Genomic DNA, 24778 nt, shown 5'->3' on the forward strand with positions numbered 1-24778 from the left:
GCAACCACCATATATACCTTGGCAAAGCACAATGAAGGAAAGAGGCAAGATGAGAAGAAAGATGGTTTAGCAGTTGGGAGCCTTGAGTTCAAGTCCATGCTTTTTTACAGACTTTCTGTGTAGCTTCAGAAAATCTGCATAGGCTTAGGCAAATCTAGGTTTTATTCCAGATTTTGAGCAAGTCACTTTAGTTCCCCATGCCCCCCAGCTGCATTCCCTGCCTCTGCAGTGCAACCTCACGGGAAGCACAATTCACCTCTTCAAGACAGCAGCTCTGTAGCACCAGCTGTAACTCTAGGGCAGCCCTAGCAGCTTGACTCCACCCCAGGTTGGCTGACTCCTTCTACCTTTGCATTGCCACCAGCTCGCTCAGGGCTCCCTCATGCTAAAGGCAGTCGTGAGCAACTTGCACCTGTTTCTAACGGACCTTTTGCTACTGGAGGCCCATAACCTGGCTTCTGGTAAAGTCAAAGTAATAACTGAGGCTCACAATCTCCTTGGAGAGAGAGACTCTTTAAAATCAATGCAAGTGGAAGAAAGTTCCTGTCTCACATGAAGGACGCATGTGGATGAAAGCTGTGATCCAAGGAAATCTCACCCTAAATGAGATTTAAAGACATAGTCAAGCAGAATCTCAAGTTACTTCATCTTCACGCTTCAACTGAAGATAAGCCAAATAGTCTCAAGCAGGGTAATGATCTAAATGTCGCTCATTTTCCAAATTACAAGACAACAAGCTTGCCTCCTTAATGCGCCTGCCTTTGATCTCAAGGAAAATGAAGCATTAGAAATAATACCGCATATAAGATTACACTGTATTTAACTTCAGATGTGAGCAAGTCCCAGGGAAGTCAGAGCACAATTAAGCCTGTTATATACCATCACCCCCTCTGCTACAGCTATTTCTGGCAGGTCTTTCAAGGGAAAACCTGCTGAGACACAAATGGAAAAATAAACCAGAGGGAGAAAGGGGCAGCAGATCCTGCCAGCGGTTCCAATGGTACAATCCCAACGCCACGACAGCCCATGGAAACAGCAGGTACATGACCTACCTGTGATGAATGAATAAGCTGCTAGGATGTTGCTCAGCAGTGCCATCTCCGTGCTAATGCCCGCAGGCTCCATGCTGCTGTTGAACACCAGCTCTTGTGTCTCATCCACGGGAAGCAGCACAGGGCTGTAGTCTGGTGGGTAGAAGGTAGCAGACCTCCCTCTCTTCTTCTCTGTTTTGGAATACAAAACAAATGAGGGCCAAATTCCCGTCCGTCCCAACGCTGCAGAATCTGCTTCTGTACTCCGAACCGAAAATGCCACCCAAGTTTGGCAGCTTACACCTTCTCAGTTAACTTTGCCAGACTCTGCACAGCAGCTGCTGTGCTTGCAACCAGGCAGCATCTCCTCTCCCATCTCCTTCTCTTCCGTGTCCCCAGTCCGACACACCCGCATGCTTTAGAGCAAATCTATAATCAAGTGGCTTTTTGCTTTTGTAAATCAAAGGAGCCTTTATCAATGCTGGGGACCCACTCAGCTTGTAACAACTCAGCACACAAGACACAGGCAGGCTCAGCAGCGCCCCGCTGTATCTCCCTGTAATCCTCGAGTGAGCTACACCTGGCAAACAGCGCTGCTTTCTCTCCAGCCTCCTTAAGGGAAGGGCGGATCATTGCCTGCATTTATGACTTCCTTCAAAAGCACACTCTCTTTGTGTTTCACCCAGACATAATTTCCCCTTCAGAGAGGTGAGTGAACATGGGTTAATCATTTGATTTTATTTGTTGAAGACTGGAGCTGAGAAGGTGGCTAATTCCAGGAGACTGAAAGAGACCCTTTCAGACCTTATCAGATCACTGTTGAGCACTCACTGTACCTTGATCTGCTGGCAGATGCCGCAGCCAATCGCAAAATACTCATTGTTTTAAACACATTAAAAAGTCAGCACATGGCATACAGGTCACATAAGCACATAGGGACGCTGCTACAACTTTTCAGATCCCTTTCCCCTGTGCATCTGGTCTTGGCAGAGAATAAACAGCGCACAGTTGCTGGCAATTGCATCTGGCTTCCACTTATCTGTAGGTATCAAGTTCAGGAAACGGACAATTCTAGCACACGAAAAATCATCTGAGCTACATAAGCAAAGGCACTTCCCACGCCAGGGCGCAGCACAGGAAAATCGGTATTTGTGTGCTGACACTGTATGGGTGTTTGCAGCCCTTACCCCCAAGGCAAATAGTTACATTGCACCACACGTGCATGGAAGCTGTACAGACCCCCTAGGCAATGATAGTAAGTTAAGTATCAGATTAAGGTAAAGTGATATTGGAAGGTGATGGAGCAAGTGGCAAACGTGTGTGTGGCGCTGTATCTTTATTGCACGGTTCGAGCATACAGTAAGGATGCTTTGGTTATGTCTAGGCAGCATGTGGGACTGGCTATCAGGGCTCTTAGGCTCTGTTCCAACTGCAACAGTGGAAAACTGTGGAGGCAAGGTGATGCCTTGAATCAGCTACCCTGTGACTGAGATGAATGTAGGAGACAAGGGAAGATGCAAGTACAGGATAACTTTCATTTTGCATTATTATCTCCATCACGGCAGGCTCTAGGAACTCGAGTCCAGGAACAAGCCCCTGTTGTTGTTTCAGCCACGGTTCACACAAGTAACAAAGCCCACCCTTGTCCCAGAGAATGTGCCGTCTACCAGAGTGCAACAGGTAGAAAACTGGCAAGCCGGGTGACAGGCGGGTTGGAAGATGAGGCAATGAACTCAAGGGAGTTTAAGAGAACAATGGAAGCCACAGCTCACCACTTGCCTCGCCAGTGCCCGCTGATGATAATTTTCAGGAATCAGAGCAGAGGTCGAGAGTTAAAGATGGATTTAAAGAAGACAAAGGTCTTCCAGAGAAAGTGTAGAAGTGTTTCAGGGGTCTCCTCCCTTGTGTGATGTGTTGTGTTTTTAGTTAAGGGGGCGAGGGTTTCTCTAGGGACACAGGATCCGGCACTGGAAGAGGCCCCCCCAGGCCATAAAGTCTCAGTCCCCTGTATTTATAGGCAACCATTAAAAAATACCCGACAAAAAAAATAAAGAAAAACTCACACACTCCAGGCCCTTTCACATACTGCAGCCCCAGAACATCTTCTAAAAAGACCTAAGCCATGCCAGAGGCAAAAAGCAAAGACAGATGCCACCAAGGCTTTGGCCACAGAACAGGGAAAGAATCCATTAAGCTGAAGTACATGGGTTGTGTCACACATGCAACTTAATATTTACTACATGCTGTTAAAACTTGAGGAAATATATATTAAAGCAGTTTAGCATGTGTTAAGTGTTATTGTGGCATTGCAAAGTTGTTCCCTTTCGAGTGAAGACTATCTAACAAACTAACTTTAATATGCAATAATTTTAATAGGTCATGACATCTCAGTGGTTTGCAACTACTGCAAGCAAATATGTGACTACCCCCCTTAGGTGCTCATGGGAAGAGCACCACAACCTGATCCTACAAAGGAGGGCAAGCATCCCAACAGCCCTTAGCAACTCATCTGGAGGAAAGCCAATGTGGTGCCCATCATCAAGAAAGAGAGGAAAGTAAATCCAGGGAACTACAGGCCAATCAGCTTGACCTCAATCCCTGGAAAGATTCTGGAAAAAGTCAGACCATTCTTGACAAGCTGGCTGATGGCAACATCCTGAGGGACAGCCAGCATGGGTTTGTTGCGGGTAGGTCTTGCCTGACCAATCTCATCTCCTTCTATGACCAGGTGACTTATCACCTGGACAAGGGAGAAGAGATTGACATCATATATCTGGACTTTAAAAAAGCCTTTGATCTGGTGTCCCACAATCTCCTCTTGGAAAAATTGGCCAACTGTGGCCCTGGCTACATCACAGTCCAATGGCTGAGAAACTGACTCCGAGACCCAACTCAGAGAGTGGTGGTCAATGGAAGCAAATCATCATGGGGCTCCGTGACCAGTGGTGTCCCCCACAGCTCCGTCCTTGGACCTGTTCTTTTTAACGTCTTTATCAATGATGTAGATACTGGTGTCAAAAGTGGACTGGCCAAGTTTGCCAGTGGCACCAAAGTTTGGGGTAGAGCATCCACACCTGAGGATAGGCTGGTGATCCAGGCTGACTTGGATAGGCTCAAAAAGTGGGCAGATACAAACCTGATGATATTCAATACCAACAAATGTAAGGTACTCCACCTTGGGGGAAAAAACACAGCACACTTACAGGCTCGGCACTGCTACATTCACTAGCAACATGGCCGAAAAAGACTTGGGGGTCATAACTGACCACAAGATGAACATGAGCCACCAATGTGATATCACAGCTGGTAAAGCAAACCAAACTCTGGCTTGCATCCATAGATGCTTCTCAAATAAATCGAAGGATGTCATCCTCCTGAGGCTGTACTCAGCCTTGGTGAGGCCACAGCTGGAGTACTGCATCTAGTTTTGGGCTCCACAATTCAAGAAGGATGTGGAGAAACTTGAGCGAGTCCAGAGGAGAGCCACGCAAATCATCAGAGGGCAAGAGAACAGGCCTTATGAAGAGAGGCTGAGAGCCACGGGACTCTTCAGCCTGGAGAAATGCAGGCCCAGGGCTGACTTGGTGGCAGCCTATAAGTACATCAGGGCTGTGCATCAGGATCTGGGGAAATGCCTATTCACCAGAGCACCCCAAAGGATGACAAGGTCCAACAGTCACAAACTCATCTAAGACCGTTTTAGGCTGGACATAAGGAAAAACTTCTTTACTGCCTGAGCCCCCAAGGCCTGGAATAGGCTCCATCCAGAGGCGGTGCAAGCACTTACTCTGGACTCCTTTAAGAAGCATTTGGACGCTTATCTGGCTGGGATCCTTTGACCCTAGCTGACTTCCAGCCCTTGGGACAGGGGGCTGGACTCGATGATCTCCTGAGGTCCCTTCCAGCCCTATGGCTATAAAATCTATGAAAAGTCTTTCCTGACTGCTCATCAGGTGGCCTCTTTGGCTCTGTACATGAACAAGACCCATCAGGCACCCAAGAGGTTTCCAGGTACTGTTTGGAGCAGCAGGGCACGCAAGCCAATCTCCAGCTCCAACCATAACTAATGTTCAGGGCTTCAGAGGCAGGTGGAAAAAATCCCTAACACCAAACAATGCCTTTATAGAAAAAGCAGAAGGCCTAAAGCATGCCATCACTGGACACTTCCCATACATGCAGCAACCCATACAAACATCAAGTTTCCTTTCAGTCCCTTTAGAGGATTACCAAACACTCAAAGCCACCTATCACATGCTCTACTTCCTAGTCCAGGAGCATGTCAGTCCTACCACACTATCCCTTCCCAAACTTAAAAAGCTCCATTCCAAAGCAATCCCATTTCCTCACCTCCACCACTTTGCTCTGATGACCATTCCAAAACTTTACAAGTTTTAAGCTTAGTTTCCAGTCTAAATCTCTTAATGGCCAGTGTGTACTCATTCAATCTTGGGTCAACATTGGCCTTCAGCTTTAATAGCCCTCCTCCCTTCCTAGCATTCACCCCACCAATGTATTTATACAGAGTGAATATATCCCCTCTCCACCTTCAGTTTTTCTAAGCTACACAAGCCAAATTCCTTTAATCTTCTCTCCTAAATGCAGCAGCACATTCTAGCCTATGAGAAGGTTCTTCCCATAGCCAAGGCTCTCACACGGTGATTAGTAAACCACTGGCAGGCATATGGGATGGGCAGAACACAATTAGACACCACAAGTTGGTAACTGAGCACTAATCCTTCTGCCTGGGGATATGACATGCTGTTTGCCATGTGTTCTCTGCCCTTTCCCTCCATCCTTTCCCCACTTATGGAGGTAAAGGCTCTGTGTTCAAGCTCAAACACTGTAATCCCAGAGGTTTAGTCTTCAGCGATAACTAAACTGATGGGCACAAGCTATGCCAACAGCTAATCATACCACTAATCAGCTATGAGATATAGCAGGGAGCAGAACCATCACATGCTGTGTACCAATCACCTCCGTCTGTATTCTGTAGGAATTGTACTTGATGCAAGTGGAGCAGATGGCATCGCTGATTGAGCTGACAAATAGGATCCTCCCATTTCATTTCCAAAATGAAAACTTCTTCGGCAATCCCTTGCAGCCGAAGATGACTGTCTTTCATGATTGTCTCTACCCCACTATTGAATCCAGTTTCCCAGCAGCTCAGAACTCATGACAACATTGGGAGATATTCTGGATGGCTAATGAATGCATTTGGCAGCCTCTGGGCCCTATCCTTTGAGCAGAGTAGTTGCCTCACCGCATTGTGGTGCTTCCCTGCACCCACACAACATGGTCATTCTATGATATATCATGATAGGAATTTGCTCTTCCTCTGACAATAATTGAGGATTGCTTTGCCTCAGAACTAGGGTTGCTCTATCAGGAGCAGTGCCAATTAAACTTCCTAATGATATAAATGAATGACAGCAGCTCAGGTCTTCTAACTTGTGATTTGGAGGTGGGGGCAGTATTAGGTGGCTGCAACCTCTGTAACCACTCCCTTCTCCCTAAGTTTTCCTTCCATCTATAGCTCCCCTCCATCATCAACTCCCCTACTTCATCTCCTACATTTTCACAATGTTCATAATTGGAATTGGCTGGATCTCACTAGGACCAAGACTCCCCTTGCTAGGGCTCCTCCAACTTGTGTGCTGTGTATGAGATTGGCCGGCAAAAGCCCAGAAGAGATATGGATTTGCTGGGCTCCATCCACTCTGCACAAACAACACAACACAATGCAAGTGCCTTGTTGGATGGGGAATGAAGAACAAGCTCCTCAGTGGAATTGTAAGAGGAATTTCACATTTCTTTCTCCCCTGCTCTGAGAAAAAGAAAGATAGGTCTTAAAAAAATCAACCAAGTTCCTAAATGAATGGTTATCAGAGTACTCTGCACTCCAGCAATGAGCACCCTCAAGTAACAGAACGGGTTGTCTAATCTGTCAGACAGTACAGTCATAGATGGTTAAGGCAGAAAAAGCCACTGTGGTTATAACAGAGGGGAGAAAAATCTATCCTTCTGCAACAAAAACACACCTTGAAACAGCCATTGGCTGCTATACAGTATCTTCAAACCTCTCCACAAGCTTGCCATTCATTTGATTCTGGTTCACTTATTCCCATGCCTACCCTAGAGATTGTGTCTTTCTCAAATCCATTTGTCTATCAGTAGCAGCCTTTCATCCCCGCTGCCTCCTCCTTTGTAGCACCATATTTTTTGAAACAGGCCTGCTTGATTTTTGCAGACAGGTGGCTAGCCCATATTAATTTAAAATCAGGGCAAGGTGCCACCTTAGAGACAAACTGGTTGAGAGAGACATGAACATTTGCAGGCAACAACCAACTTCAGTGAGTATCTGATGAAGTGGGTTGTTGTCTATGAAAGCCATGGCTCTCGCATCCAGTTAGTCTTAAGGTGCCGCTCTGCCCTGTCTTTTGCCTTTATTACCAGAGTTAGACAACATTTTTTTCAGGAGATTCACTGGAAAATGCAGTTTCAACATGAGCAGAACTATTTGTGAATATGGATCAAATCTGATAAATCATTTGGCTGAAGTAAAAGGAAACAACTGTCCAGAAAGTCCAAACATTTCTTGTTGACATCTGCAAAATGCAACATTTTGACTTTTACGTCAATTTTTTCTGAGAATTCACCTAACTTTTAACAAAGAATTAAAAACAGAACGCCAAACAAAATGATTCACTGTAGGTAGAAGTAGAATGTATTTTGGATCACCTAAAATACGTTTTTCTTGAGTTTTTTTGTTTCATTAGGTCAATCTAAAAGGACGTTTTTTTTCAATTTTTCAGTTCCGTCACTGAACCAAAATAAATCCATTCTCCACGCATCTCTGCTTGGCCCCTCACAGAACTTGTACCCCATTTCCAAGCTCAGTTAGAAACTTATCTCTTCTCACTTGCATGAACCTCTTACTTTCTCATTCTTTCCTTATCTCTGCAATTGTATCAGATAAATGTGAAAGCATCTTGGGATATAGGTATATGCACATTGCCATAACTTTAATCTCACTGCCGAAGTAAATGGGAACTCTGTCCTTAACTTTAAGAGTAATAAGATCAGACCTTAAAGTTGTGCAGAAATGGTTGTACTTTGCTGACTTACACAGACTATGCCATTACCTGTCTAATGAACTCATTCACCCACAAAATCAGGAGCTCCTTACTTGTGTTATGACACAACAACAGTGACTCCAATGCTGAGAACAGGGTGGGGCATCTGACCAACACAAATACCTGAATAAGGATTCTCTTATTTCACATTCATTAATAAGGACTCTTAGCATTGTTATCACTACAATAACATTTGGGTCAGTGTTGTAATAGCCATAGCTACCTGGCAGAGTGCTCTTTATAATGGGAGAAGAAGCATCGGAAAAGAACACACCGTCCCCTATAACGTTAGGATCATGCACTCTTGGCTGCTGTGGAAAATGCGGTTGCTGAATTCCTCGGTGGTGGGTTTGTTTTGGCTGGGTTTCATGCAGAAGCTTCTTGGGAACTGAAAGGGAAGCAGAAGTGAAACACAATTGTTAGGATGGGTTATTCCAGCTGGTAATAAACTGAGTTATTGCGTTATGCTACAGACGCAACCGGTAATTATACTGTAAGCAGACCAGAGAGACACTCATTTATCACCATAATGTGTGCGCTCTAAATGCCTAAGCAGAGAGATCTGAGATCAGGATACAAGGTGCTCTGAACTCATTAAGATCTCACCTTAATTATAATGAACATATTCAGTCTCAAGATTTGTCTCAGTGTTTAGATGGGGAAAAAAAGATCTTTGGGGTGGCAAGTCCCTTGATATCTTGACATCTCTTGGCATCTATAAATAAAAAGGATGTATTGTATTTCTGTGTCTTCCACATTGCAATGATACTGTTCAGGTCAATGCTTGTCACTGAAGTTGAGACACACAGCTCCTTGGGAGGGAGGTGAATGACAGTGAGGCTAGGGACAGGCATTACACATAAACCAGTTTAAGTGATCAGAAACTGGTTTAAACCTGTAACAGAACAGACATTCAGTGCACATAAACCAGTTTCAAAATGGCCCAAACTGGTTTGAGATAAACCTGGTTGAATGTAGTATCAGACTTAACTGATTTGGCTCAAACTAGTTTATGCAATGTCTGTCCCAGACTCCTTGCTGGTTTAAGATAAACCAGAGACCTCCAGCATTCCAGCATGCTCTCTGAGCTGGGTGGGGCTCTCTGCTCCACAGCAGGGCTGGCCCCTCCCCTCTGCTCTCTAGCTAAGGAGCTCAGCCCCACACAGCCTGCCCAGCCACGTCTATCCCTGCAGCTCTGTGCCACGCCTGCAACTCGCTCTCTGATGGAGAAGCCCCTGCTGGACTCTGTGGGGAAGCAGGGGCAGGGCTCCCTCCACTCCCAGCAGAGTGCCAGTGCAGGACTGCACAGTGGGGAGTGGGGGAAGCGCCTGCCTCCAGCACTGAAGCTGCAAGCTCAGGCTGAGGCTCAGAGCCCCGGTGGGGGATAAGGCAGGCTCCACTCTCTCCCCCAGTGCAGTGCTGGCTGGAACAGCACCTGCGCTGGACACGAGCACCCTGACCTCCCACCTGCTGCTGTTGCCAAGCAGCAGGGGCTGAAGTCCTGGCTGTGTATGCAGCCATGGGGGGAGTGGCGGGGGTCCCTACATCCACCACCCGCACACCCCACCCTGCCCAGCTGAGCTCTGCACTCCCACTGCCCCTCTGCGGGGAAGAGGAGGAGGGGAAAGAGATCCCCCCAGCATGGAACAGAGCCTCCCCCTGCCCTGGAGGGAAGAATGGGGGGAAGAATCCCCCTCTGGGGCTGGGCAGACTCACAGAGTCCCCCTCCCCACCCCATGGTGCCAGAAGGGGAGGAGGAGGGAGAAGAACCCCCCAGCACCGAACAGGGCCCCCTTCCTGGCCCCGTGGTGGTAGGGGAGAGGGAGGAGGGGGAAGAGTTCCCCTCTGGGGCTGGGGAGCCCTGTGTGCCCGGATTGCTCCTGGGTGTCAGGGAGCCACTGGGGCCTGCCAGGCTCCCCCTCCTCAGCTCAGCTTCCCCGAGGAAGGGAAGGGAGGGCTGCTCTAGCACCCCAGGGCTTCTATCTTGAATCACTGCAGCCATGTGCCATGTCTATCCACTTGCAAAGCGGTTCACTCTCTGCAGGTTAGACTAACCTGCAAAGACTGAATCAATTCAGGCTCGGGCTTTTTGAATGTCTGTCCCTGAGAGAGACACTGCCGATTTTTTTTTGTTTTTAAATGGGAACCATTCATTGGTTCAATTACAAACCAAACAGTGCTCAGTGCAATGATTCCAGCTGTTGGAGACCTAACCAAGCAAGCTTTAAATCACCTAGCTCAGGGGATTCAACTTACTAGTGGTGGAGCTGCCATAGCTGTACAGCCTGCAAAATCAGTCCAAGCAGCTGCATGAGCATTTGATGGGTTCGCCCCATGCTATGCACAGTGCTTTACTGCTAGTAACACTTGAGTTACATCGTTTAAAGCTAGGTACAGTATCAGCAGCGGTGACTCCAAAACAATCATCTCTTCAGTTTCCTGCTTTAGGCCAAGACAAATCATATCAACACCACAGTATTCACCTCTTACACTTATTGGGACAGATCCTCTGCCCTAAGTCAGCGCAGCCTCGAAGTCAGAGGCGCTATCTTGTTTTATGCCAGCTGAAGGTGTGAAACCACAGTAAACTGACTTTTGCCACATAAACCTTAGCATGCCAGCTCATTTAGCCTGGCTTTCTGTCTCCAGTACCAGCCACCATATACATTGCTCCAGAGGATAACACGCTTTGATAGGAAGAGAGCAGCCAAATACTTTTGGTCAGAAGATCTGATCTTAGGGTAAGAGAATAACAAAATGTGAACAGACAAAGTCTCCATCAGAAAGCACAATGCCTCTGTTGTCTTCGTGATGCTACGCATGAAAATTAAGACAAAATGGCCATTTTGGCTGCGCTTCCTGAGGAGGAGGCACGTGGAAGAAGACTTGGCAGAGTGTGAAACTTTAAATGAGGAGGACAACTCCCTCCTGACCCGTGGAGGCCATCAGCTAACACCCTGAAGCATGAGATCTGATTGCCCTGGTCATTATTTAACTTGCCCAGCTACAAATATTAAGGGTCAAGAAGTGATCCAGGCCTCTTGGCTGACCCTGTATTTTACTTACAGTCTGCTGAGGCTGAATATTCAAACTATATTTACTGACTCCCCTTCAAGGCTTGGCTGTCAAGACATCAGCACTACAATTCCAGCCTTATTAGACTTGTACCAGGTCAGGAAACAGACTTTTTAAAGAAAATAGCTTCTGAATAGGAACAGACTGGCACAGTCATTTCTCAAGAAACCTGAATTGGCAAGAGTTCTCTGAGGGGAATTCAGCAAAGGAAGTATATGGCCTGATGGCAGCTAAACAGAAGCCAGAGGAATATCAAATACTGGAGTGGGAACAAAGTCCAGGATGTGTGTTGGTTTAAAGATGTTCTCCCCAACACACACACAGACTGTCAAAATGCATCTAGTGCCAAATCTAACACATCTTAAATGAGGAAGCTCGTTTGGGCTCACAAACGTACATTCTGCATATATCTCCGATTTAGTTATTCTGCAAGGTACATATCTACCCTGCTTTCTACATGTTAAACGAGACATTTCCAGATGATAACAACTCAGCAGCCTCTGACAATCACGGACCCCCTGCTCCATCTCGCATCAAGGACTTTAATGCAAAGGCATCAAAATCTCTACCACAGTTACTCTCTGCAATGCATGAGATAGTTGCACAACTCTTAACTCTAATAAATAAAAGTTAGGAGCTTTCTTCTGGAGGGAGCAGAGTCTCACTGAAGCAGCCAACAACTGATCAATAATCTCTCCAGGGAAGCTGGGGGGCCCTATTACTTCAAGCTGATTATCTGCCTACAGTAGATGGCCCCCTTCCCCACAGTAGCTGAGTGCCTTACAGTCTGTAAGACATTCAGAAAACTAGAACTCTTGGTTCCAAAACGATCCCTTTTATTAGACCAACTGGGAAAGTGCAAGAAAATTGTCCTTGCCATTTCCCAGTTGATTTAATAAAAGGGATTGTTTTGGAACCAAGAGTTCTAGTTTTTCTATGTCTTCTTGTCTCAGACCAACACGGCTACCAAGTACACCCGTTACAGTCCGTAATGTATTTATCCTCTCATCACCCCTGCAAGGTAGGAAGAGGGTCTTATCTCCTTGCTACAGCTAAGGAAGAGAGCAGCTAGGAGACTAACAGCCAGATTGCCAAAGGCGTTCAGGTATTTAAAGATAAGTAAGTGCCAAGCGGGATTTTCAAAAGCACCCAGACACTTAATGCCCACTGATTTTCAATGTGAACTGGACATTCGGAGGCTTTGAAAATCCCATGACGTGCTTATCTGCATCTTTATACTTTTAAAATTCTGGCCAGGACCTGCCCAGTCCCGTAAAGGAAATCTGTGATGGAGCCAGGACTCAAACACAGGTTAACAACCAAATTAATCACTGGGCCATATTTCTTCTAGTGCTCTTAGGAAACGGCCTTTGCTGGAAAAGGCTGGACCTGGTGACTTAATATGCAACATCTACTCTTATTCTAATTGATCTGCTACTCAGATAACATCCTGACAAACAGCAGAGAGAGCCTGAGCTTCAAAGAAAATAAAAGTGAAAGGCCCACATAAGTGCAGTCTCCAAGCGATTTCCAGTTGGTTCCTGTATTTCAGCCAACTGTGCAAGAAAAATTAAAACATCTGGTGCCTTTGAAACCCATCCTGCAGTTCTCACAAGAGGGGGAAGAGCTAACTTGACCATGGGAGCTGTAAGAAATATATTCTGAACATGTCATTGAAAGTGCCTCCGACGTTACACTTATCATTATTTGCGGTACGGGTCCTAAAAACACATAGCATGTGCTACGTTTGAGAAGTTCAGTCCACCAGTAGGACAAGCAGGCCAGCCAACAAAACAAGCAGAATAAGCTTTATATACTGGGAAGATCAGGAGAGAAAATGTGATACCAAGTCAAAGATGGAAATATTTTGGTACCAGTGGGCCCTATGCACAAAACCCCCGGGAAAAACTGAGTGGCTCGGTGAGAGAGGAGTCTGTAGGTTTATGGGCCTGGGAACAGGAGTCAGATTTGTCCTGTTAGTCTGTTTGTTTCTATATATGGTGCCCAACAGCCTCCTTATCTGAGCACCACCCCCAAATTATGGGAGTGTGCACCCAAAACATCTGGGGTGACCCTGCAAAGGGGCTTGAAGATAAAGATCAAACCTCATATGGGAACACCAGCTAGAGAGGTGGAAGGCACCCCTGAGTTATCGAGCGCAGTCCCTGGCCCGCCTGCCCAATTATCTCATCTTCATTTTCCCAGCACACGGCCACTGGGCGATGGGAAGAAAGCACCCGGAGAGTTCATCCCTAAATCACGCAGCCCCGGCTGGGTTGGTCTCCATCCAGTTCTCTACCACATGCTCATTTGTGCGTTTCCAGCCCATACTGTTTGCTCTGCGAGTTCAGTGTCATTACAACAGCTCCAGCAGAACATTAAACAAATCCTGCTGCTAATATTTTAGGTACAGTGTGATCTGAACAGCATGTGACTCCTTCACAGAAGAAAATTGCAATTGACTCTTTATTTGGGCAGGCTGTGGCCAACAACAATTACAGCTCAACATGTTTTTTCGAGACTGAAACATGTACTGTGGATAAACGGCCAACATGCATTTTTTTTCAGAACTGAAGGGCTGTTCTGAGAAATTGAGGTTTAAACCTTTAAATTATGAAGTCCTGCTATAAAAAAGGGATATTTCATGCATTAGAGTCCTTAAATTATACTTTTTGGGTGCAGCTACACAAGACACTAACTGCACGGTAACCTAATAACACTGAGCAGTAGTGTGCCAGGCAAAAACCATGCTAATATGCTACTGTGCAGTAAGCGTCACTAAAAACCCATGCGCTGGTGCTACTGCACAGTAACACGAGTTACTGCACATTGATTTAGTACTTGATTAACCAAGAACTAAACTTAATGTGCAGTGACTATGGTGCATTAATGAGCATGTAAACGTGCTCTGTTAGCCTGTTTAAATGCTTCTCTTCTGCACATGTAAGCGGTGTGACTTCTCAAGACCACGGCATTAAGAGTGATTTACTTGCTGCCAAAGAAAATCCAGTAAGTCAACATAATCTGGATTTTAGTGCAAGTATGCCACTACACAGCACAAGAAAAGCACAATGCAAGGGGGAAAAAAACACACGCATGTAAGAACACTATGTCTTTGATAATGCATTTATGTGGCATGTTTACTGTTAGTAATAATAGTAACCAGAGCTTATGGAGCTTTTTTTGTTCTCTGTGCCCTGTACCAATTGAGGACCATATTCTGCTTACCATGCCACACACTCTCTTAGAGGTAAAGGAGACCACTTGCATCACTCGAGCAGGGAGCATTGGGCATTTAAAATAATATACAAACCATATGTAGCAACTGCAACACTATGATTGAATAGCAGGTTTTAAATAATGCACAGCAACAGTTCAGGACAGGAAATGAATTTCACATCAGGCTGAAGCTACAGGGGACTTTAGGTAGGCAGAAAGTAAGTCCCAGAGTTGTTATTTGTTCAGGACACCAGAGTTTAACATCTCTATTCACATGAAAAAATAATAGATAATTAATTACTTCAAATGGTCAAGACCTCGGCTTTACATCTCATTCATTTATTTTGAGCAGCAGACATTTTGGCCCAAAGTAAGACAGAACGTAAGCCTGAAAGTAAATGCAAAGTCCAAAAAAGGAGCTCCTTGATCTCACGCAGAAGTGTTTTTGTACGGACCTCTTCCAAACCACTGACAGAAGGAAATGACTCACACAGACTACAGTAAGTCCATTTTCCTGCAGCCTCAAGTGTCATGTGGGAATCAAACAGGACTTTCTGGGAAAATCTCCCCATTGCAGCCCAGCCCACCTACTCATACCACAGACACTGACTCAAAAGAGCCCACCCTGCACCTCCCAGGGTTTGCTTCTCACAATCCGACACTGTGTTAAACAGATGCAGAAACTCTGTGCCTCCATTTTACGTATAGTAAAATTTCCACTTTCTTGCTGGGGAGGAAACAGTAAAAAGGTCTGAGGAGGAGCAGGATCCAGGCAAGGTTCAAACACACCTATCAAGACTGCTCCTGCAGCAACCCTGCTGTCTTCCCCTAAGCTGGGACTACTCCTTGTAGCAAACCAGGAGATAGATCTGTAATGGGGAGACCTCTAAGTGAATTGTCTTTTAAAGTTTGCCCGGGTCTGCCAGGAATCTAGGTACGATGCTGTCTATCATGTTGTCTTTAGCCTCACCTCTAATGACCCATGCTACGATTTTATATAGCGTTTCACATTTTGACTCACTTATTTTATTCCATCTCAACTTTTCGAACATAAGCAAGTGATATTACAAACAGCTGTATCTACGAGCAACGAAAACTTGAGTGTCCTGTCCATGGGCACTTTCTCCTCCTTATTTCACGGTCCGTTTTCCTGACAGTTCTTCTTTCACATTTGAAATGTAATTAAACATTTAGCAGCTGTTGCCAATGAATCACAAGCCTGATTGATGATGTGGCTTTTGCTTTCCACAGGGCACAGCAGAAAAGCATCCACCAGGCTGCTGTGTACATATTGTATTTGGAAAGGAAGTAAACCAAAAGGAGGCCACTCTGCAACAGATGCTTTCAGGTACAAAGAGAGACTTTCTTCCCAGGGCACAGAAATCCAAGCCTTGTTCAATTTTATATGGTCTCAAATTTAATAAAGTTCTGCATTAATACCACAGGGCTCAAGCCTCCTGAGGTTTCCAAATGCCACCCACCCAGCCATTCGTCCCCAAAGGTGAATCTCCACCAGCCCAAGATACCTGGATCTCTCTGGCACTCAGGCTATGTCCTATCTCCACCCAAAACACATAAGCCAATGACACCAACTCCACACTACTGAATAACAGCATGAGCTTTCCACACATTTATATCATAGGAGTGTCACAAAGGTGCTAGTGTGGGGAGCTGGACTGAGCCTATCATCTCTGCATCGTTGTTTCCAGATGCTTTTGTCTGCCATTGTAAGTAACAGCTATTGGCAAAGTCACTGTTAGAGTAATGGTCTGATGCCGAGCTGACTTAAATGCACCAGAATACCTCCGCTGGGTAAATCAAGCTACCTGTGATTTACACAGAAGAGTAAGGTAGATCAGATTAGGCTATTTGATCCTTGGTGCCTCAATTCCAGAGATATGTAGATATCCAGGGGAACTTTGGGTGCAACTATCTTACCTTACAGTGTAGGGAACAGGATGATGGTCTACAAGAACAACAGCTACAAAAAACACCCGTAGATGTTAACTTCCTAAAAAATCCACGTGCATCCATATATGGGTTTCTGGCCCATCTCTCATGGCTATAATGAGCACAGGAAATACTTAGCATAGCAGAAGGATGATAAACTGAAATTAAGAAAAGGCATTAAATGTCCACTAGACCTACAAAAGGCATGTCACAAAAGTAGGATCCAAACCAGGAAAGCAGAGTACCTGCGATAGTGATAACTTCCAGGGTTACATTAGATAGGCAGAATACTTGCAATACAATATAGGAGCCTTCAGGTTTCAGGACAGGAGCCAACCACTGATTGACAGGAGCCAACCACCCATGCCAAAAATGAACACAACAGGTTCCCCTTGTGGAATGATTTCCCAATAACGGCATGATTGCCCAATATGGGCAATTATGACTTCCTTCTGCTGCTCAAGTGTCCAATAATGGCTACCATCAGAGAGAGGACACTAGACAAACCACTAATCCGATCAATTAAGACAGTTCCCAGGATCTCGTGAGATGCCAGCGTCATGCTTGAGACCCCGGACAAGGGAAGAACGAGCAGTGGACCCAAACTCAGACCCAAGAACAAACAGATACCATGTGGAGAAGGTTTGGTGCTTAGAGGTGCACTATTAAAGGCAGCCACAGTATTAAAAACCCCACAACTTTTGTATGCAAGTGTATACGTGCAATATTTGCCATATAAAAGATACTGAGGTTGACACAGGCATCACTGAGTATAATTCAACAACATGCAGCATGCAGGAAGTCAGGGTAACTTAGCAGAATGTTCTCTTGGACCTTAAAATCCAGGCTCTATGAAGAAAGTATAAAACTTGCTTTCAATCTGAGTCTGAATAGTCAGACAGTCCTAGCTTTGGAGATATTCTCCTTTGGTGCTAACAGTTCCTAAGCTTGGCCTCAGCTGATAATTGGAAAATAGGAGGAAAATCCCTTTAGATACCTTTGAATTCTGAAAATCGTTTAAAAACACCCTGGTTTTAAAAAACACCTTTAAAAAGCAAAATGCTGTAGCACTGAACTTTGTCCTTAAATTATATGGCCTATAGTTTGAGAGAAGTTCTTTATACAGCCAATATACTTTTCAGGAAAGCACACATCTTATCTATTGCTTCCACACACATCCTGGGGGAACAGTAAGTTTTGGGCATCCAGATATAACTGAAATCGCTATTGCAAGTAACTGCCAATTTTCTGGAGCAGCAAATTATAGTCACGTTTTCATTGCTGCATCAACCAAACTGCATCGGACAGGCAGCAAGGCTGGGGTGGGCTTTAGTTTACTCCAAAAAGAAAACAGGAGGACGTCACTGAGCACCTACTGAGTGCTCTTATGCAACGAGCACTGCTGTGATTTCCATGCCAAGTGCAATCAGCAAGGATGGAAAAAACACTGTGGGAAAATGGAAAGCTGGATGGCCTTGGCGGCTGTCCAGTTCTTAATGATCTAGAAAAAAAGAAAGAAAGAGCATGAGGTTTTGAAGGCTAAATATGTCTTTCTATTAAATCATGTAGATTGTAATTGGTTTGATGAAATGTTCCTCAGGAACAGGGGGGGGGCTCCACACATGTGTTTTCCTTGTTATCACTCTAGCCTACGTTCTGTTGAGTGCAATAATTCAACTTCACTAAGGTCAGTGTCTCAATGTGCTATCAACTAAGGGCCATATTCACTTTGTTAATACTCATAACAGGCAGTTTCATGAGTGGGACCTTGCAGGACGGGGCTCTTGCCCTGAAAGCTGCTCTCCATGGGATTATAAGGGAAAATTCTGATCTCATGTAAATCTGACCTAAGACCACAAAACCTACCAAGCAGGTAGAGCAGAAGGCCCATTTCTGGCAAAACTCTGACCTCTACAAGAGTGTTAATTATTATCTGAACTTCTGTATGCACCAGAATGTCTTCAGCACATTGTCATCAGGGATTTTTCTATTTGTGCCAAAGATAACTGGAGAAGAAGAATGTGATTAAAAACAATTAGCATGGATTCACCAAGGGCAAGTCATGCCTGACCAACATGATTGCCTTCAGGACAAGATGACTGGCTCTGTGGATGCAGGAAGAGCATGGACATGGATGCAGGTAGAAGAATAGATGTGGTATACTTTGACTTTAGCAAGGTTTTTAATTCAGTTCTCCCACAACGTTTTTGCAGGCAAACTAAGAACATACAGGTTGGATGAATGGACTGTAAGGTGGACAGAAAACTGGCTGGAGCATCAGGCTCAAAGGGTAGCAATCAATGGCTCGATGTCTAGCTGGCAGCCCATATCAAGTTGAGTGCCCCAGAGGTGGGTCCTAGGGCTGGTTTTGTTTAATAACTTCATCAACAGGAAGACAGGATGGAGTGCACCCCCAGCAAGTTTGTGGATGACACCAAGCTTCGGGGCGTAGTAAATATGCTGAAGGGTAAAGCTAGGATTCAGAGATACCTAGACAAATTGGAGGAGTGGAACAAAAGAAGTCTCATGAGGTTCAATAAGGACAAGTGCAAAGTCCTGCACTTAGGACGGAGCAATCCCATGCACCAGGGCTGATTGGCTAAGCAGCAGCTCTGCACAAAAGGACCGGGGAGTTACAGTGGACAATAAGGTCAATAGGAGCCAACAATGTGCCCTTGTTGTGAAGAAGGCTAATGGCACTGATGAGGCCACATCTGCCGTACTGTGTCAAGTTCTGGGGCCCCTCTACAGAAAGGATGGGGACAAATTGGAGAGAGTCAACAGAGGGCAATAAAAATATTTTGGGGCAGGGAGCATGACTTCTGAGGAGAGGCTGAGGGAACTAGGATTATTTAGTCTGCAAAAGAGAAGATTGAGAGGGGATTTAATAGAAGCCTTCAACTACCTGAAGGGGGGTTCAAAAGAGGATGGAGCTGGGCTGTTCTCAGTGGTGGCAGATGACCGAACAAGGAGCAATGGGCTCAAGTTGCAGCAAGGGAAGCTTAAGTTAGATATTAGGAAGAATTTTCTCACCAGGTGGCTACTAAAGCACTGGAACAGGTTGCCCAGAGAAATTGTGGAATTTTAATCCTTGGAGGTTTTTAAGACCCAGCTAGACAAAGCCTTGGCTGGGACGATCTAGTTGGGGACAATCCTGTATTGAGCAGAGGATTGGACTAGATGTGACCTCCTGAGTTTCTTCCTACCCTCATTTGCTATGATTCTAGGATGATGATACGGGGTCTAGAAAGACCTGCAACTTATGGGGCTTTAAGAAACACAACCCATTTTCCATGTCTTGCTGTAACAGCTCCAGCCTCTTGTTCTTAGTTGCTTCACTTTTCAAGACTATTTACCTCAGCAAAAGAAATGGAGCTGAATCGTAGCCCCCAGTCCCCTTAGAAATCTTGTTTTATTGCTTGTGCCCTGGGAAAAAACAACTGTTAATTCATTGCAAAAGAAACATTGGGTTTCTACGGTACACTCTACATTAAAACATGTCTATTGTCAACTTTACTTTCGGTGACTCTTTCAAACGTATTGATATACAGGTTCCCACTGTATACGCCGATGCTTTAGATGCCATACAATCAAAAGGAGTCTACCTGGAATATCGTTCTCTGTAATGTTTGAGATTTTTCCATCTGGTGTCCTGATCCCACTGACCTTGCTACTTCATCTCCAAATGAAAGCATTGATCCATTATGGGGAGGATGTGACTATCACTGTGAGCCTGAAAGCATTTAAAAAGGGAAATGCCAGAATGGGATACCCAAGAAAATTGCATATAAAATGTAGTAACAAGCAAGGATGTCTATAAACACATTCCATTAACTCACTTCCACTTCAGAATGAAACTATCACAATTTACAGAAGCCAAAGCCCTGATCTTAAGCATATTTACATTCTCCTGAGAATCAGATTGGCTTGAAAATGAAAATGGAAGCATGATAAAGAAATATAATTAAATACAGCAGTTAAATTGCATAACCTAAATGGGAAGTGTCTACCCAAAAACACCTTTCTGGTAGTTCCAAAAAAAAAAAATCCATCTTCCTTTCAATCTGAATAAAACCACCTCAACTCCCTTTACTGCATAATGGTATGGGATCATATACAGCCAGAGATGGGAAAGAATGATCAGACTGTGAAGTGCAAAATGTAGTCCCTGACTGCATCAGATCTTAAAGTATTGAAGCTGAATTTAGCCAGGCAGTTCCTGAGTTCAATACCTACCGGAAACAAAAAGTGCACTGATTCAAGAGAGAGATGAGAAAAAGAGGATTCTGTGTTTGCATAGAGCTCAACATAAAAAGTGCAATGGTTTCACGTCTAGGGCTCCTGAGCACTATGATAAGATAAAAATAACTGAACAAAGATGAAAGCGGCAAGCCTGTCAGTGAAGTAAAATAGCTGATTCAGCATCAAATGCACCTTCTCCCTATTCCCTAAGAAACCGGCATATCAAGGCCAGGAGAAGGTTCAAGGGAGATGCAAATCAAATACATTCTGCCCTGAGTTTGTACCTGTACAATGTCAAAGAGAGTGAGCACCTGGGGAGTGTAACAGAGCACAGAATTTGGCCCAACACTCAGCCTGGTAAGCAGTCCATTTCTTCGCCTTGCTCCAGATTTCCCACTGAGAAAACTAGCTAGCCCATTAGAAGCAAAGATTGAACTGTAAAAATAATCCTTGCAAGAAGCTGTTTCCTTCACCCACAAGCAAATAATTCACTTTCAATTAGATGTGGGTAAGGGAAAAATCTGACTTGAACTGAAGTTGAAAGCAAGTCACGGTGCAAAGGAAGTGTGTTCTAAACAATAGCCCAGGATTTAGAAGCAGACCCTGGCTTTGGACACGTACAGTTGAACTGCAAACAATTGTCTGTGCAATCACACAGGAGCAATTATCTGACTGCACCTAAGCACCATAATGCTCAAACCCCAAATGACATCAGTTCAGCCCACAAATATTTAGCTTGCAAAATGAGTGATTGAGCTGAGGCCTGATCTGAAATGTAATGAAACATGCAAAATGATAATCAAAAAGGGGACTGGGTGTGCATGTATTTTTCTCCAGGGATGTCATAATGTACACTCTTGCTCCGCAAATTAATCTCAGGAGCAAATCTATGCTATACAGAGTATTTAATAAAAAGCCTACATGCTGTCGCAATGCGTTTGTGGCAAACATGTATGGTAGAAGGATCTACAAGTAATTTTGGCTTCATGTCCTCTTTTATTTTTTATTTTTTGGACTAGAGTCATGTTATCATGCAGTGACATGAATTGAGTCAGACTTCCCACAGTATTCACACCAGCGTAATTCCACTTAATGTGGATTTCAATTCTGTGAATCTATGAATCTTCCCTTCCCTTCATGGGTCCTCAGAAGAACAAGATTTCCTGCCCAGCTCTCAACAAGATGGTCTGTGTTAAGACAATGACTGTAATCATATGTCATTCTTCAGGGCTCTAGGCCAGTTGCCTGATGGGGTCAGGAAGGAACTTTGTCCCATGGCCAGATACATTTTGCATGTTTTTCATCTTTCTTCCCCTCCTTCCTCTGAGGCTCTAGAGACTGGTTAAGACACTGGCACAGGAGAGGCCACTGCTCTGAGCTATAGTCGAGAACCCTCCTACTTAGATGCCTGGATAATGTGTCTTGTCTACACACTCAGGGGCCAACAGAGCACCATATCTGGGATCAGGAAGAAATGTTCTTCCCAAACAGATTAGCAGGGACCTTTGAAGAAGGAGGGTCCTTTACCATGTGGCATGTGGCATGCACATGGATCACTTGACTACGTGGCACTTGGTGCGTGTGGATCATGTGGCCGTGTCTCACCTATTCAATTTCTGAGGAATGCATTAGCCCCTGGCACTGTTGGCACTTTTGGCTTCCTTGTTCTCCACCCATGCCACACAATAATTCATCCCCTGGAAGGCTGAAAGGCGGTAGTCTAAAGCCATAGCATCAGGAGGAGGTATCTGGACAAAGGAACGGCCTGAGTTACACGGGAAGCCTGACTAGATGATCTAGTGGTGCCTTCCGGCCTTAAACTCTCCGAGATCCACGAATACCTTTCCTGGAATGTGGATGTTCTGCTTCAGTGAAGTTCTGCTTGATTTATACAGGTGTAAGTAAGATCAGCATCAGCTCCCAATGGAGTTTCCTCATCACTGTTTCCTGAGCGTTTTCATATATGAACATCTGGTCTATAAGAAATCAACCATCAGAGGGAGGAAGAATGGTTCGGTGGTTAGGGCACAAGTCAGACACAGGAAAACTCATTTAACTCTATCATAACCCCCCTGGTTCTCCTAGTAACTACTAGGCCTAGTAGTTTTTGCACCATTTCTGCTTGATCTTGTATGCTGCAAATGACACATTGCCGTAACAAATTGCGTGCCAGAGCGTATACATTTTCTACAGGGCAGCTTCCAGGTCAGTGGAAGTAGGATCAAGGTTAGCAATCACTGGGCCAGGTCATGGGGACCCTAATGAAACGAGACAATTAGAGACTCCTGGCCGGTGACTGTGAGAGGTACATGTAATGTAATCAAATCCCCCACAGAAGACAGCATATAGAAAAGGACTGGGGAATCTCCACCCTGTTGAATAGTCACTGATAGCATGAAACAGGAATTCCTGACACAAACTGGGATGATCGGGAAATTTGTCCATAGCCAATTTACAATTTCTGGTTGCATTTATGAAAAGGCAGTACATTTGAAAGCCAGAGTGGATGTGAGGCCAGCCATGTGTTTTGAGAACTGCACCACTTATTTCTCAGACAAAGGGCTGTTAAATTCTTGCAAGTGCTCTTTTAAAGGGAGCATCCTTTGGTATAGTGATGGTACCCACCATGCAAGACAGTTTTTAAGGCATTACTGGTCAGGCATTTGGATCACCTGACAAAGGAGCTGGGAGGTTATAAAAGGAAGAGTTTCTCATGAGGCATTTACAGAGGAAGCCTGGGGAAGGAAACAGAAATGGAGGGACATTTTCATAGCAGAGGGATCCAGATTCACTGTGGAACCAACTAAGGGAGAAGGAAAATTGCTGTAGAGGAGAGAGACGTGGGCTCCCTAATTCTGAGAAGTGATGAGAACCATGGACTCCTTCGAGAAGTCGGACCTAACCCTAAGGAATACTGAAGCGTGGCTGGGAAACTAAGGCAGGGCGATGTTTATGGTCATTGCTGTGTCCAGACTTGTACATTTCTTCTGCTAACTAATGGAAAGAGTGATTGGGTTTGGATATGCTTTACCAAGCTTGTATATCTCTTTCTTTCCACAGTCCCATGTTCTGAACAGGTGAGCTGCAAATCCAGAGAGCCCACAATGCTGGCACTCTGGGAAAGGGTGTGCTGAAGTCTGGGAAGTCAGCGTTGCACCCAGAGGGAGACAGCAGCTGGACCATGAAGTCCTATTTCTGTGTATAAGCAATGGACAAGTCTGTCCCCAGGCCAAGAAACAGAGCTGCAGCCTACTGAAATCAAGGGAGGCTTAAGAGCACTTGGGCCCAGGATGGAGGGACCCACACATAGGCGTTTGAATGGTTAGCTTTACCAAGGCTGTGTGCCAGAAATGTATATAGCCCTGTGGAATAGTCCCCATAGAAAAGAGCGAACACAGACTACATCCAGACCCTTCCAACAGTCACGCGTTGGTGGCCTTCGATCTTTCTAACACATTGTCCCTGACTTACACAGAAGTACCTGCATGCAGTGAACCACATTCAGATCTCAGCTAGACTCATGCAAACCCCACTGACTTCCCTGCAGCTACAACAGGAACAGAATACAGCCCACAGCGTGCAAGAGAATGAACCGCCTGACTAAGTAACACGTTTATCGGACTAATGTATTAGCTCGGCGCAGTGCTGCCACCGCTCACGAAAGGGAAGGGAACAGATCAACACATTTGCCCTTGATGTTACCCCTTTCCCTCTAAAGACAAAGACCAAAAGGTTTTTTTTAGAGAGTCCAGGGAGGAAACAGCAAACCCAAGTAATTGCTAAAGGACATTATCCTGGACACCTCGTCCATCAAAGCCAGCAGCTAGGTTAAAAAGAAAGATGACAGGATAAAAGGGTCGCTTAGGGCCAGATTCAGCCCTGTCAGTCGCTCTGTCTCGTACCCAGGAAAACTCCTAGACTTTTGTGCACCAGATCTATTTAATATTATAAAATACACAGGCCTAAAATGAAATGCAGGCTTAGTGAACTTATTCCGATGCAACTCGGGCTGATCCCCAAGATTTTTGTCTCTCTCAAATAACAGTGCTGCTGATTGGAAATACAGTGGAATTTATTGCTTGGCTGTGCTTAAACCAGTCATTCTGCTGTTCCTATGATCCAGCTGCC

The 24778-nt window shown here is 45.0% G+C and overlaps 1 protein-coding gene across 1 annotated transcript in view; it reads right to left on the reverse strand.

Moving 5' to 3' along the window:
• LOC109300087 (protein eva-1 homolog C-like) overlaps nt 1-24778 on the reverse strand; it is a gene marked incomplete at its 5' end in the record, with an annotated part of 311854 nt that overhangs the window by 27626 nt on the left and 259450 nt on the right. Inside the window, 2 exons of the mRNA XM_019520695.1 lie at nt 1053-1223; nt 8388-8552. Coding sequence (XP_019376240.1) covers nt 1053-1223; nt 8388-8552 — 336 coding nt within the window. The remainder of the gene's footprint in view (nt 1-1052; nt 1224-8387; nt 8553-24778) is intronic.

Source organism: Gavialis gangeticus, unplaced genomic scaffold (genome assembly GCF_001723915.1).
Source record: "Gavialis gangeticus isolate Ggan-Ray unplaced genomic scaffold, GavGan_comp1, whole genome shotgun sequence".
NCBI lineage: Eukaryota > Metazoa > Chordata > Crocodylia > Gavialidae > Gavialis > Gavialis gangeticus.